General features: G+C 37.1%; 1 protein-coding gene and 1 long non-coding RNA gene across 5 annotated transcripts in view; one reads left to right on the top strand and one right to left on the bottom strand.

Annotated features, from left to right (window-relative positions):
- The window catches only part of LOC129349311 (uncharacterized), a 307,367-nt gene that overhangs the window by 143,646 nt on the left and 147,984 nt on the right, over nucleotides 1-15,737 (top strand). The gene's annotated exons all lie outside the window — the stretch shown is intronic.
- LOC111562565 (protocadherin-9) overlaps nucleotides 1-15,737 on the bottom strand; it is a 214,735-nt gene that overhangs the window by 53,673 nt on the left and 145,325 nt on the right. For 2 of the 4 annotated variants that reach the window (XM_023261160.3, XM_023261155.3), the window contains one exon: nucleotides 10,006-10,207. In XM_023261160.3, coding sequence (XP_023116928.1) covers nucleotides 10,006-10,207 — 202 coding nt within the window. The remainder of the gene's footprint in view (nucleotides 1-10,005; nucleotides 10,208-15,737) is intronic. The other 2 variants (XM_023261179.3, XM_023261170.3) reach the window with 1 other exon arrangement.

Raw genomic sequence — 15,737 nt, 5'->3', positions numbered from 1 at the left:
TCACGATGACTGGGAGGAAGAGTTCTTTTTCATGACAGTGGAAGATAAATGTGTGTGTCCTATTTGCGGGGCGACTATTGCGTCGGCAAAGCGGCACAATATGGAGAGACTCTACTTTATCCGCCACAAAGCTTCCATGCTAACTAGCCACCTGGTAAAATAGTCTACACTTTCCTTCAGCAAAGAAAACAATTAAAATATTTTTTATAAATGGCTCAGTTTATTGTCAGTGTTAATTTCCCTTTTTAAATGTGAAGGGGTAGAAGTTTTGTTACCTAAATGTGTATCTTTCTGACTACATTACTTGCATAAATGTGAGGAAAAACACCTTTTAACAATGAATTAATCAAAGAATTTCTCAACACCAAAACGGAGTTTGACTAAACTTGTGGAATGCTTTGTGTGTTTATCAAAACTCAATAACTAAACTAAAGCAGTAAAATTTCTGATATTTGAGTATATGACATACCGCTATGACAGTAAATTTATGGTACTTTTCGAAAAGTGCTTGGTCTTGTCTCCTGAGAAGAGAAGGGAATGCGATAGATCACTGCAAAGCTCTAATAATGGCAGTTTTTACTTCGCTATGAGTTGTTTTGTTGTTTGTTTCTTTGCTTTTCAAACCTTCTTTGTCGGTACATGTGTTTCCGCTCTTTGGCTGCATGTCGGTTAAATCCTTTGCTCCTCTTCTTTCTTCTCCTCTAGACGTTGTTATGCTTTTCTCCTTTCAAACATGATTTGGAATACTGGAAATGATGGATCGTGCTACTCTCACTGTTCGTTTCCTCGTTATTTCTTGTGGGATCCATTCAAATGCTATTCCATCCCACATTTCTAGAATAGCGATGTATATTAGCATTCAGTGACATTTTCTACTACTTACTGTAGGTTTTCACCAGATCAGGTCAGTTGAAATCAACTAATGTCATTAATGACAGCAGTCATTTACTAAAGTTCATAAATTAGCTGCTATGAATATGTCAATTAAGAAACAAAATAAATAGATAAATAAAATACCGTTGAGTAAACCACAGGTATGGGGCAACCAGCTGTGCCAATCACTGTACTCATATCACAACGTATTTTAGTTCATCCTCTCCGCTTTTCATACTTGCACAAAGACTAATTCTGGGATTGTAGCCAGAAACAGTGCACAACTTCTAAAAACTGTTTTTGTAAACATGATGTCAACTGTTCAATGAACACTTCTAGTTCAACATGCCATTTAGCTTGATTTGTTTTACCATGTTTCTTACTCTGCATCACTCTGTGTATTCATATCAGTATCAAAATCAACAATGATGCACATTTATATGGCTTTTGAATCCCACATATTGCAATTTGCTAACCTTTTCAAAAGGAGTTTTGATAGTTTTTTGCTGCTGAAAAAACAGAGTTCTCCTCCCCCTTCATTTACATCATCAGTGTTGGTGATAATTACTCCATCACAGCTCATGAAATTCAACAGTGGCTGTTTACATGTTTGGAGTATGTAGCTGATAAAAAGGCACCACTTTATTCAAAAGCAAAATTAATTAGAGGACATTAGTCTAATTTTCAGTCCTAACAAAAAGATGATTCACAAAACAAAAGCATATGATGAGTGTGAAAAAAACAAGCATCTTGAAAAAATGTTATTTACCAAAGGACTGAAATTAATTGAAAGTTTTAAGAATTGACCACAAAAAATTAGATGTGAAACTCCAAAAGCTTAGAGCTGCAAACACTGACTTGATGACTGGTTTATTCTAATCATTTTTGCAGTTTCAATTTCTGTATTCAAGGCGTAAGTGCATGGGAAATGCTATGTGAAAGTGGGCAGTTTTGAAAATCTCAAATATTCAGGTGAAAGGAAACAGTTTCTCTGATTTAAATTACCCAGTGAAATTCATAATCGAGCACCTCTTGCATGGATTTCTGCTCCTGCACGTATATTAGCATTTAGTATTAGTCAGTACACGGATAGAGACAATTTAAAATTCAAACAAACTTCTGGTATTTTGCTTACAAGTAGAAATCTATAACGTACAGTGTATGATGTACACGGGGAAACTGTATATAATCTGATATAACATACAGTATATGCATGTTAAATGTGTTTTTACAGATGTATTCATATGAAGTAATCATGTATGCAAGCACAGTTTTGAGCAAAAACAAGGAAATAAAATTTGACTCTCTTAAAGATTTAGAAATTGATCCAATAAAAGCCGTTAGAGAAAAATATTCACAACTGAGCTTCAGGCAAATGTAGCCCAGTGGGTGCAGCAAGTATTCTCATCACTCATTCTGTTGGCTCTCCTTCCTGTCTAACATTGTCCTTGGACAGTTCAGGAATCACTTTAGGATTCTGCTGTTGTTTATATGGCTGATTTATTGTATACGGATTAGTTTTGATTTGACCTGTAGAACTCATAAGTCACCAGACATGAGGCTCTTAGTTGTTTCACAGACTGTACTTGAAGCTTAAGGGTTGCTGCCCAACAACACCAACCTTTCTCATTATATCCTTTCGACGTCCTCCAACGGCTCATTCAAATTTCATCTCACAGTTAAATTCTTTTGGCCTTTGACTTTCCATGTATGTGTGTGTGTGTGTGTGTGTCTGTGTGTGTGCGTGCCTTTGTCTATTCGTGATTGCGTAAGTGATCTTACTTACTGTGTTTCTTGTCTCCAATGTTTTTTTTAAATAATTAATATGGCGCTTTAGTTAATAATGGTTGTTTAAAAGCTATCTCACCCCACTCTCCTCTCTGTTTCTTCTGGGCCCCTTCCTGTCATGTATTATTTCAGCTCCTTTGTAGTTGAGGGACTCTCTCCTTCGCGGATCCAATCAAAGACCACATAGCATAGTAATAAATTGTTATTGTTTTTTTTTTTTAATAGATGTGCAACTGATTGATAGAATTATGTTTTGTCTCAAAGATAAAAAAAATAATTAAGTTGTCATTTACTTGGTCTAAGTTCATTCTGCAGAATTTGCAGCAAATTACTTCACGCAATAATTGCAGGGAGACATGCAGTAGTCCGAGAAGATATTCTCAGTGTGTGACTATTACTTCCAACCTTATGGATTATGTAATCTATTTCAAGTAATTTTATTCTACTCAGTAAGGCACAAGCTGAAATATAGTAGAAACCCCCCCACAATGGAAGATGGACATTAGAGATGTCTTGGGGTTTTTGAAAAGCATCGCAATTAAAGACATTTTTTCGACACCCTTTTATTAGCGGCTCACAGAAAGTGTCTTAATGTAGAAGGATCACCAACTGCAATGCAATAACTTGTAAAGTCTTTGGACTTTGCAGCACAGGGTGCAGAACAGTGTCAAACTGGTATTTCCCTGGAGTGCAATGAGATTATTTCCTCAACTGCAACAGATTGGTATCTTGGTGACTCTCCATGCGGCACAGTGGGTCACAGTGGGAGGAATGGCGCAGCGGAGGGTGTGGCGATGCCGATCCAGCAGTGCATTGCAATCTCAGAGCAAAGAACGAGTGCATCTTGTGCAGCCCACCACCTGCTTAGAGCAGAGTGCAGTGTACTCGTCTTCTGTGCGACTTTGCTCACTGTATTTGCTGAGGACACACTGACACAAGGCGTATTTTTGTGCATTTTCAATTTTCATGCTACATTGTTCAACTAGTTGACGTGATAGTTGAGATGTGAGGAAAAAAAGATTAATTGTTGTATTAATTCCAGTCAGATTAGTGGCATTAATGAGGGATTCTAACTCCACAATCAGTTAGAGATTTGAGTCTGTACTTTTTCCTTTACTTTTTACAGCCATCTGAAGGCAGCTGGTATATGTACCGTCTACAGTAACTGGGTCAATATATAATTGCGGGACTTTTTGTAACATAGTGGACAGGTATCATAGTTGACATTTTTGCTGTTTTCAGACCTAAAGTCAACATGGCTGCTTATAACCAAACACCACATGGCATTTTTACAGAAAGATTCTTCTAAATATTATATATGCAATTGAGTAAAATTGAAATTAAAAGTTATTTATAAAGATATTGTAGTAAACCTGTTGACATGCCATAAATCCACACCTGACTCTCACACTACTTTATATTAAATAACTCAGAAAGCCTTGGAGTCTGGCCAGTCTTTTCTTCAGGAGGAAATGACATCATGTGGAGCAGGTCATGTGATTTGAAATTAACACACTTCCTGAGAGGTGTTTTTGTAATGGGGAACTTAGTTGAAAATGATTTCTCAGACACAGATACAATTTGCTATTTTCCATATAAAATTTGATATATTGCCAAAAAGGAAATATCTGTCATGATTATCTCAACTTAATAAAAATAATACAATCAAAAAATTTTTTGAATAAGCTCATTTTATTACTGTTTAGCTAATTAGAAGGTGGTTGTTATTAATTAACATTTTTGTGATATCCAGTCATTTTTTATTAATAAGTGACTGTTTCCACAATAAATATTTATAGAATTTGTAAAGACATGATCATAATGAACATAAAAAACACAAGGTTTTTGTTTAGTTTTTTTACTTTTAATAAAAGTGTATGCAATATATATCCTATGGACTTCAAAAGTCCCAGCCATTACAGCCAAGCAGAATCATCAAAACAAAATGCCATCATTTTACCACTAGGGGCACCTGAAACAAACAAAAGATTCATTTTTCCCAGTGACCTGTGAAGTTTTGGCCTTTTAAGTGGTTTTTCCAGTGATTGACAACTTCTCATGTTGACCAAGTTTACTTGGTACAAAATCATGCATTTAATCAAAAACCTTGAGATGTTTTAGTGGCCATTAACTTGATCAGATCTTCACCAAATTTGGCTCACAAAAAGCAAAAACAAATGACTCATGAGTGTTAATGTGCTTTTCCTAACAAAACTGAGTATGGTGTCTGGTCATACATTTGGAGATCCCAGAGATGAGACATGCTATCAATGTTTACAGTCTCACTTGTAATATGATGGGATCAAGTTGCCAGACTGACTGAGCCCTGCTGAACTGCTCGTCTCCCTCATCGCTGGTTGCAGTTATGTTGTCGGCTGGTTATTTTTATCATGGATTTATTTGAGGACATAATGGCTTAATGTGTGCTTAAGGGCAATGTTGAGCAGGCAAATTGATCAAAGTAGACTTCTTAAAGTTTACTCTGAAATTTACTTCCACTCGATAATATACAAAATGCCAAACGCTGAAGGCTGTCACTGCAGACTGTAAATAAGGCTGCTTTATTTCATTATGTATGCAGACTGATGATTCCAAACCCATTATAACTGTATCTTCTGTGTCGATTTGTGTCATGTATGCTTCAAATTATTTTTAATTTTTACGATGGTTTATGGAGAATTCCATGCAACAAGGTTCTCCTCGGTACCACTGCATGTACACTTGCTTGTAATTGCTGTTTATAGAAACAGCGTAAACTTTTTTCTAAATGTTCTTACAAAAACCCACCTAACCTTTACTTCTTCATATATTGCTGCCAACTTTCTTCCTCTCTTCACAAAAAAAATATCATAATGTTGACTGACACCACTGTGTCCCCGTTTACAATTCATTTGTTATTGTTACTTTTCTGACTTTCAAGTTCGTCTGATTTTTTTGTTGTTGTTTTGTTCTATTTACAATGTTCTTTTTTTATTGTGGTAAAGCTTTAGGGATATCTTCATGTGACAAATAAATATACAACAGCTTTTTATGCTCTCCTCCACTATAAAAGAAGACAGACATCAGACTTTCACAGCTCCCACACTGTGTATGTTCCCTTAATTAAGAAGAAAACCTCAACCTACGCAAAAGTCTCACCGCTTTCCTGTATTGCATAAGGATAAAAGTAGGTTCCACTGTTTTTTGAACAAAAGGGAGGCCAAGCTCTGAGGGTTATTTGGTCAGTTTTGGTAAGTTAAGTATGACAAATGCATCCTTTGTTTGAATAGCAGTGAAAATCACAAGGTGAATGTAGTCTCATTATGATTTTACATTGCCAGACAGCATAGTTTTAGCTTTATTTTGTATTGGAATTCCTGTTCAGGTGTCCCTAAATGTCGACTATCTAGGTTTCATAAGTTAACAACAGTTTCTTTGTTAGGGATACGTACTGATCACTCTCATTTCAAGGCATCTTTAATCTCTCTCAGCTGCTGCTTGAACTGAAAGAAAATGAATAACCTTAAACTAAATACTTTTTCTTCATATCTGTGCACAAAAATAAAGACTGTAGACTTGTAATAATTTAATAAATCATGTCGTTTTGTCATTTTGATTCTTTAAGGTCTTTAATATTTCTGGGGGAAAAAAGGCAAAAAATAATATTGTCAAATCTTGAACAAAGAGTCACAGAAAGACCACCCACCGACAAGGTCCTTTTTCAAATGTTGTGCCAAATGAGGTTATTTTCAATAATGTTAGAAGATACTTTAAATCTCAACTTAGAACATAAAAGTGTCAAATTTCTTTCAGATACAGTTGGCTTTTGTTTTCATAGGAAAACAGTGTGGGGCTTTTTAAGTGTGACAGAGGCTTACTAAAAACTAGTTAACCTGGAACCACTGAGTTCACATATTTGAGTACCACAGCAGGTATCACATCCCTCATAGACAGGACATAAAATCATTATCCTGCCAAGCAGCAGGTCAATGATCAAAGACCACTGCTGTCACCGTTAATAGTTTGCTGACAGGCAAACAACGCTAGCAAAACAAAATGTCATTTGATTAAGAACAAAATCGATGCCTTATGTTGGAAAACTACAGCCAAACCAGTGTTAAGGATGATGTTGTTTCTAACACTCACTTGAAATGATGCATGGGCTATGCAATGAGCTATTTTTGATTTGGGTTTCCATTTCATACAGCTATCTGTTTCTGTGCAACACATAAAGGTTACATACTGATAGGTTTATTTGCATTTGTAGAGACTAGTCAGGGAGACCATCCAGAACATGTAATGCATGTCATATTTCATTAATTCCTATCAAGGTTAAATTGCAGTTTAGCATATAGCATAAATGTCTAGCATGTCATGGAATGTACTGTGTACATCAGCTGCACTGGCAATTAGTTACCAGTACAGCTGATATATACATTTTGATTATAGTTATTATATATTGAAACATTATTAATTCTTGTGGGCTTTAATTACCTGTCTGTACTCTTTTGAAATTACAATGAATTCATCCACTGTGTCCACTGAAGATTTATGTCATTAAAGAATTTCTTTGCATTGGTTGGCATGATTTACAGGAAATGTAACCCTAGTAGAGGCACTGAATATATTGTCTAGACTAGGGGTGTCAAATATACGGCCCACGGGCCAAGACTGGCCCTCCAGAGGCTCCAATCTGGCCCACGGGATGACTTTGCATAGTGTAAAAATTATAGAGCTGACATTAACTGCAATTTAATTTGTCCACTGTACTGCCAAAACCTTTATGTACTTTTTATGTATACATTTACAAGGCAGGGGGACAACTTAATCGTATTTCTTTATAGTTCCCACTTTAGTTTGTGTTGTGTGGTGCTCAGCATTACTACACAGATGTGTAAATGGATGTATGTTTGAAATAAGTTTGAGATATTGCCAAGTTGTTTTGATCATAAAGTAAAATACTAGATTGTTCAGTTCCAGATTCCTGTGACTAAATGTTTTGTGCCTCTTGTAGATACACTGTAATCTGAAAGTTGCAAAGTGTAAATGATGGCACTTATTTTCTTAAGAAATTTCAGTTTGTTCATAATGTTTTGGAAAAAGATAGTTCATTAAATGCGAACGTTTTCAGAACATACTTTTTTGCAAAGGGAAATATTTGGAGTTGTGGATATTTATAGGTTGTGATGTTATGATTTTACTGGTCTGGCCCACTTGAGATCAAATTGGGCCATATGTGGCCCCTGAACTATGATGAGTTTGACACGCATGGTCTGGACTGTGTCCCCATAGAGTATGACATTACAGAATTGCTTGCATGGTTTGTTTGAACATCAGAACCGCATCAGATTTTTTTTTAATATATAAACACAAACAGATAGAATATATTGTCTAAATGGTTACTGTCAGTTCAAATGGATCACGTTGAAGGCATCTGTAAAACATTCACTGGCAGTGTGTTACAATTAATTTTCTTTACAATAAGTGTAGCTGGCAAATAAATCACAATTTTGGTTTTCCAGTTCAGGTCAGGAAACCAAACCACATGTTCAAGGCTGCTAAAGATCCTGGTCTGATTAAATAATTATACATTTGTAGTTGACTCAAAGCATGGAAAGACCCTCAGTCTCCATTGTCAGATATACATGTGGCACCAAAAACTCCCATGACTTTTTACTAAAATATCGAAAGCTATTTTTGTGTGTGAAATATTTGATGATACATTTACTAAATATTTCCCAGCAAAACTGCTAGCCGCTGAGCTCACTACAAATACACATTTTTGGGCCGTGCACAGCTCTATTTATTTGTCAAGACAGTGAGTCAGTGGGCCTACACAGCGCTCACGGAATACATCTGCCAACTGCGAGTACATCTGCTAAGATAGTGTCTGTATGAAGTCATACGCACACACAGTTTACTCACAGCACTCGTATTTATGTGGTGCCGACTGCTCCACCCTCAGCAGGCAAGCTGGCATCGACCTTGGGGCAATGCGCTTGATCTTTGCGCACGCCTCACCTCTTAATGATAAAATGAGAAAACTGGGTCGGAGATGTACATTCCCACCAGAAATAGTGGGAAGTTAACATCTTCAGCTGAGCACCAAGACTTCCAACTGGGAAATCATCTCTAAATAAATCAAATGAGTTTCACAAATAGGTGAGGAGCCTATGGGAGGCCCAGGTTTGCTCCTGGGAGGAATGAACAAGTCTGGATGATTAACTGAGAAATGAATGACCTGCTCGTGTATCCACTGGAAACCTACTCCAGCAATCAAATGACTCTAAATTAAATGGTATTTGGTATGTTGAGTCCTTTATAGAGACAGATGTTGTTTTTCATGACTATTTATTATCTCTTTTCAAGAGCTTTTAGTTGTTCCTTGAAGCTGCTTTATGTTTTTCAATCTGTACTTTAAGACAAAGAATAGTCGAGTTTTGCTGCTCTGCATACAATCAGTGAAAAAAACACAAAAAACACATCACTTTGTATTTCACTATAACAAAGCAAACAATGCCCATCAAATTGAATTAAAGTAGACATTTAGAGAGTCAGTATATAATTGCGGAACTTTTTGAAACATAGTTGACAGGTGTCATAGTTGATATTTTTGCTGTTTTCAGGCCTAAAATCAACATGGCCTCCTATAACCAAACACCACATGGTATTTTTACAGAAATATTATTCTAAATATTATATATACAATTGAGGAAAATTGAAATTGAAAGTTATCTATAAAGATATTGTAGTAAACCTGCTGAATCCACACTTGACTCACACACTACTTTATATTAAATAAGTCAGAAAGCCTTGGAGTCTGGCCAGTCTTTTCTTCAGGAGGAAATGACATCATGTGGAGCAGGTCATGTGATCTGGAATTAACACACTTCCTGAGAGGTGTTTTTGTAATGGGTAATGGGTATCTGTCACCATTATCTCAACTTAATAAAAAGAACACAATCAAAGCAATTTTTGAATGAGCTCATTGTATTATTGTTTAGCTAATTAGAAGGTGGTTATTATATTCGGAGGGTTATTTAGTTGACATTTTAGTGATATCCAGTCATTTTTTATTAATAAATGATTATTTCCAAATAAATAATTATGGAAATTGTAAAGACACGATCATAATGAACATAAAAAACATTTTTTTTTACTTTTTATAAAAATGTATGCAAGATATATCCCATAGACTTCAAAAATTCCTCAATTATATATTGACCCTAAATTGTTCATAATCATGCATTGAACTCACAAAGTTTGCAAAAGAGAATGAGAAGGAGAGCGAGGCAAAGAAAGAAAGAAACTAATATGCATGTGTATTAAAAAGAAATGGCAGTTTCGGGATTTATCAAAACTCACCAGAGTTGGGATCGGAGTTGCCGTCAGCTTCAGTCCTCTTATCAGGGGAGGCCTGTTCGTAGAAGTCGTCCTGCGCCTGCACCAGAGGGAGAGGTTGTGTGAGGAGGGAGCCACTGCCTACAGGCTCGTGGTCCCCCAGACCGCTGTCACTGCAGCTCTCCTGAGAGCCATCCGGCAGGTGAAACGTGACGCGCCGCTGTGACTAGAACCAAGAGCACAAAACAGAGCCTCTGATGTTAGTGCTCTGCTCTGCCCCCTCAAATTTTTTTTTCTTGTCAGTGTTATTTTACACTGAGCTGAACAAGCTCATGCATGCTGCTTTACACACTGATCAGGACCGCAGTGTGAAATAATTTTGCCTGAATGATGTAAAATCTAATATACATCATTGTCGCCGACGGAGAATGATCGTTGAACAAAAGGTCCACTTTGACTGGAGCCGAGTTATTGATGGGGAAGGGAGTTTACACATTGTAAATAAGGTCACGTTTCACTGCACAATGACAACCAATAACAGCATGCAAATAAACATCATGCACTGCAACAGAAATTCATCAAGGTGAAAAGTGTAAAATTTGTGACTCTTTCATATACACACAGCGTAATTAATGCATGACATAATTAATGAAGCCCATGAAATATCTAAATATTGGCGGCGGAGTATTACTACATTTGTCAGGACTGCTGCAGGGATATTTACAGCCAGATTGTTTAGTTTGTGTTGTCTATTTGTTTGGGCGTTGGCAAAGTCGAAATGGCCTGAGGAGTTAGCATAAGTCACCCCCAGGGTGTCCTTCTACCACATTCTGTACTCTCACTGAGGAGGAATTTCTTAATGCACAAGTGTTCCTGGTACACGTCTTATAGCCCTTCTGTTGAAGATACGCATGCAAACACACGTGCACACACGGATATACACGTGCACGCCATCCTTAAAGTCATCCTGATTGAATTTCCAGTTGTTAATTCCGAGTGTCTTTTCCTCTTGCTCTAATGACATTTTCCTCAGGCTTTTTCATAAGTCCAGACACAAGCCTGCAGCTAACCTTTCGTGAGCACAGAGAGGTCCCTGCCACATCCTTGGTGATGACAGACAGAGACGGGTTTTACAGTAATTATTGGCAAAAGCAAAGGTCACCCAATCTGCAGTCTAATGCAAATGACCTCATTATATATTTTAGAACTGCTCCAAAAGCATGCAACATTCAATTAAACAAAAAGGGAGAATAAAGAAAGGGGAAAAAAGAAGGATGATGAGGAAGGTGGGGCATGGAAGACATAAGAAGAAACAAAATTCTGGCCTCAGATTTTGATAAATGTTGGTGAATTTTCATGATGATGGATGGATGGATGGATGGTACTGTTTGCAGATTAAGAACTGTATTTGCTTCATCGATAAGAAGTTGCAACAGATTTACATATTTGCTTAGCTTTTTAGGTCCTTTTCAACATTTTTCTTTGTTATGTTAAAGAAAATACTAATTCAACAACCAAAATAAGACTGATAAATAAATACACATCTGTCTTGTCTTACAGTCCAATAGGATTTTTTTTAAGGAAGATAAGTATAGGTATATGTATAGGTAGAGTGTTTCAACACCAGTTGTACACTTGTAGCTTCCAGTAACAACTGAAAGCGTAGAATCAAGTACAATTAAATGTAAAGGTCTTGTAAAACATAAGGAATCCAGATAAATGTCACCGGCGCAAATTAAAAGGAAGCAGATGATCGGTTGTAGCAATCTGGAATGAAGATGACATAACGGTGCGGACGAAAGCCCCCTCTGAAGGGGTTCCCTCTTTTGTTTGTTTGTGTGACAGCTAATGTATACTCATTAGGTTATGCTATCAGTTTCACATGAGGTGACGCGTTACTCCGTGTGTGTAGTTTGAAACCGTCTGCAGAGAAAATGAGCCCCGGTGAAACTGGAGGGGTGAGGGAGAAACCTTAAAGATGACATGTTTAGTGTATCTGCACTTAATTAACTGTGGCTGCATATGTTTTTCTGCCTGCTGATGCCAAAGAAGCTGGCCTCGGAGGGAAGGTAGCCATCTATTTGTTGGCTGCCCCAAAAGTGTCAAGCTAGCGATACTCATACTGGCAGCTTTTGTAGCACGTCTTGTCAGAGTTAAGGAAACAACTGTATATTTGACAACCAAGTCAATGAGAGCAGAATTCACCCTTGGTACACGTATTTGATAATTACAGCAATGTATTCATTATTATAGTATTAAGATATGAATGGGAAACTGCACAGACTGAGTGAAAAGAAATGCGTGCACAGTGTGTTTCTGAAAAATAACTGCTATTGCTTCAAGTCGAGTGAAGAGAACAGAAATCCTGGTCCTCGATGAATGGCGATATATGATGTGACAAATGCAGAATTGTCCCCATATACATGGCAAGTTCAAGAAATAATTTAATGAAATGATGGTTCTAACAAAGAAAAAAATGGCATTTCATTGATTGGGTTAATGGTTTTATTGTGTGCTGTCAAACCTTGCCTGGCTTTTGGGACCTTGAAAAGAAATCTTGTTCAGTGCTCTGAAAGATTTTATTCTTGGCTGTATTTGGACAAAGCTTTGAGAAGTTCAGTGCAAGAATAAAATGTATGCATGCAAGTTAACGTGATGAAATGATTTCTTTACCAAAAAAAAAAAAAATATGTCAAGACAACCTTGAGAGTTCCAAGCAAATAAATGTATAATTCATCATTTGCAATTTCACAACTTTACCGGCCGCGAAGTTCCCATTTTAAATTACATGCACAGTCTGTGTCTGTGGGTGTTGTGAATGTGTTTATTACTGGGTTTAAGCATGTTTGAAGATATTTGTATTTCTCTGTTGCTGACAGTCACTTGTAGTAATATTAGCATAAGACCGGCTTAAACTATCCCTGCTGCCAGTTTACAAGATATTATGGCTTATCACGCCTGCTAACCCTTATTATCCGCTTGTTTTTATAATTTGCCTGACCAAACACACTCACTTTAACAAACACAAAGCAAATAGCAGCACTCTACTGCTGGAAGCTTTAAATTCCAGCAAGCCTGAAAAAATATCAGGAATAGTGTTCACCCCTAGGTCTTCTTAGAAAGTGCAATATTAGGAAAACTAGAATACAATCTGACAGGAGAGAGTAAACATCAGGGACTGACATCAGTTGCAACTTTATTCGTGTTTCTAGAAAGTATGAAATTGGGAGTTTGTGTACCAGAAGATAAATCTATCTGCATACAATGTTTTCAGTGGAGTTCAGAATTGGTCAGCACTTGTAAATAAGCAGTAAAATCAGCTTTAGGATGATTCAGCCACATCACTGCAGCAGCGTTGTAATTGTAATGCTGCTACTTGTAGCCATATCTTTCTGTACTGACTTTATTTTTGAGAATAGCCTTAAGAATAGAATGTTTTATCCCATTTCACTATAAATTAAATGTAGATTTAGCTTAGATTACCCTTGCACTCTTGTTTAGACCATAAAAACATCCTTTATCTAATGTTCTGTTAACTTATTGACATAATATACATTATAAAACCTTTCTGATTCTAAACTGTTTACAGAAATGAAAACCAAGAGGTCCGTCGATGTCACATACAGATGATGTAATCTAACCTAGTTTTTGGAAAGGTAGACAACACTGGTAACATGGTGAAGTCTAGTCCCATAAGTGTTATTGCGCTAATGCTTGCATTTTTATTTTAAAATAAAAAATTCTCAGAAATACAAACTAAGCACTTAGCTCAGACTGAAAGTGAGATTTAGGAATGAGATTTTTGCGTAAAATCTGCAATCACAGTTATTTCATTGGGGGGGAAAAGCAGCATACAACATAATCTGTCACCCATAAAATAACATACACAGCACTCAATATTGCATGTTTGACATGTGACGAGTTGTCCTCCGTGTTAAAATCAAAATCAGAATCACTGTAGAGTAAAGACTGAATCCCACAGAACACAGAACTGATATAACTTTGGTTTTATATGACAGAAAACAAATAGGGATAGGGCTTATGACTCGGAGCAGGAGCTTTCTGTCTGCTTCCCTGTCTTTCTCCTCCTGAGTGTGACCATATGGAGCACAGTGTGCAAGTCAAAAACAACTTCTGTGTTGTACTGTGTTCCAAATGAACACAATATAGCACTACGTTTCTATCAGGCAGACATTTAATGAGAAGAAGCACACACGGAGAATTGGTGCACGAACACACACACACACACACACACTAGCATGCACACACAAAATAATGCAACCTCCTCACCACCACAAATAATCTTATCTAACAGCAGTCTGACACCTGCGGTGAGAGAACACTTCCCACGAGTCCGTTCTCACAATCAGACCACTGAGGGAGATCAGTCAACCAGGAAAACAAAACTCACAAAAAGATCTCTTTCTCTCTCTGCCCTGCTCTCTCACTCTAGCTCCAGCCTTAGAGACCAAAAGGTGCTCTGCCATCTGCTGGTCACCTTGAAAAATACATTTTTTTTTTTTTTTTTTTTTTACATCAATGAATGGCCACAAATGTGATTGTTTTCTGTGTTTCCACTGGCATTGCTAATTGATTTCTTTTCTTTCTCCGTCATCCTTTCTCTATTGTACACTTTTGCACTCTTATTGCTGAAACAAAAAAAATCACACAGCTGAGTTTTATTCGATACTATTAACTCCTAAATAGAACAATCTATGCCTTTTTAAAAAACTGTTTTGTTGCATCTTTTTAAGAAAATATGTTCGAGTATCATACTCTGTTCTCCACGGTTTTCATCCACAACCCCCGACAAGCTGTAACATCCCATAAAACATCAAATCAAGTGACACATTAGCAGCTGATAGACATTGCCTCCTGTCAACATAACATTCGGATTTCCTTTGGGCTCATCCATAAAATGCATCGCAGTCTCAGTCAGGCGAGGCTCTATTTTGATGACATAAACACAGTCAAAAACATGCTTTTCAAACTGCTTAAAAAAGATGAAAGACGCGAAGATAAAAAGAGTTCCCAAACATGTTTCTGTAAGTAACACTCAAATAAAAAGTGACAAATAAATCACAATCTTCCCCGTCTTTGATTCTGACTCTAATATTGACGTAGTCTGCTCCTGCTGCCTCTCCAGAGTCTTAGTCTGCTGCCTTCTGCTTTTCATCATTAAATCATAGCGAGGCAGTTCTGAGAAACATCTGCATTCTGCCACATCCACAATGGAGCCTGATCAGTCACTCCCTCACTCTTTGGTTCGCCACAAATACACGCTCATGCAGGCGCACAAAGACAAACACCAAGATACATAAATCTAAGTCACATCTGACCCATTTCCAAAATTGCAAGCTCGGAAGAGTGGCCATGTAGTGTTTGTATGCGTATGTGTGCTATGTCTAACAGTAGCATGTTTTGTATTAGTCATTTACAGAACACTGACTTACCATGTGATTATTAGCACAGTCCATCATTTGGACTCTTTCTGGGCTAAATGATCTTATGTAGATTTATGGATGCATGTTTGTTTATTTGTCCATTTACTGTCTAAAGCGCATAAGAGACATTTTTTCTCACTGAAAAGCATAAATCCATGTACAGTCACACAGTATGTTTGTCACCAGACTCACACTCTCACCTGTCATCTTTCACAGATGACAGGTGCTGTGACAAGCTCCTTCTTGCTTCTGGCCTCCAAGTCCAATTTGTTTTCTTTTCATCTGTCTGCACCTCGCTAATAAACTGCTCCG

Source organism: Amphiprion ocellaris, chromosome 1 (assembly GCF_022539595.1).
Source record: "Amphiprion ocellaris isolate individual 3 ecotype Okinawa chromosome 1, ASM2253959v1, whole genome shotgun sequence".
Classification (NCBI taxonomy): domain Eukaryota; kingdom Metazoa; phylum Chordata; class Actinopteri; family Pomacentridae; genus Amphiprion; species Amphiprion ocellaris.
This window is presented reverse-complemented; position numbering and strand designations above follow the sequence as displayed.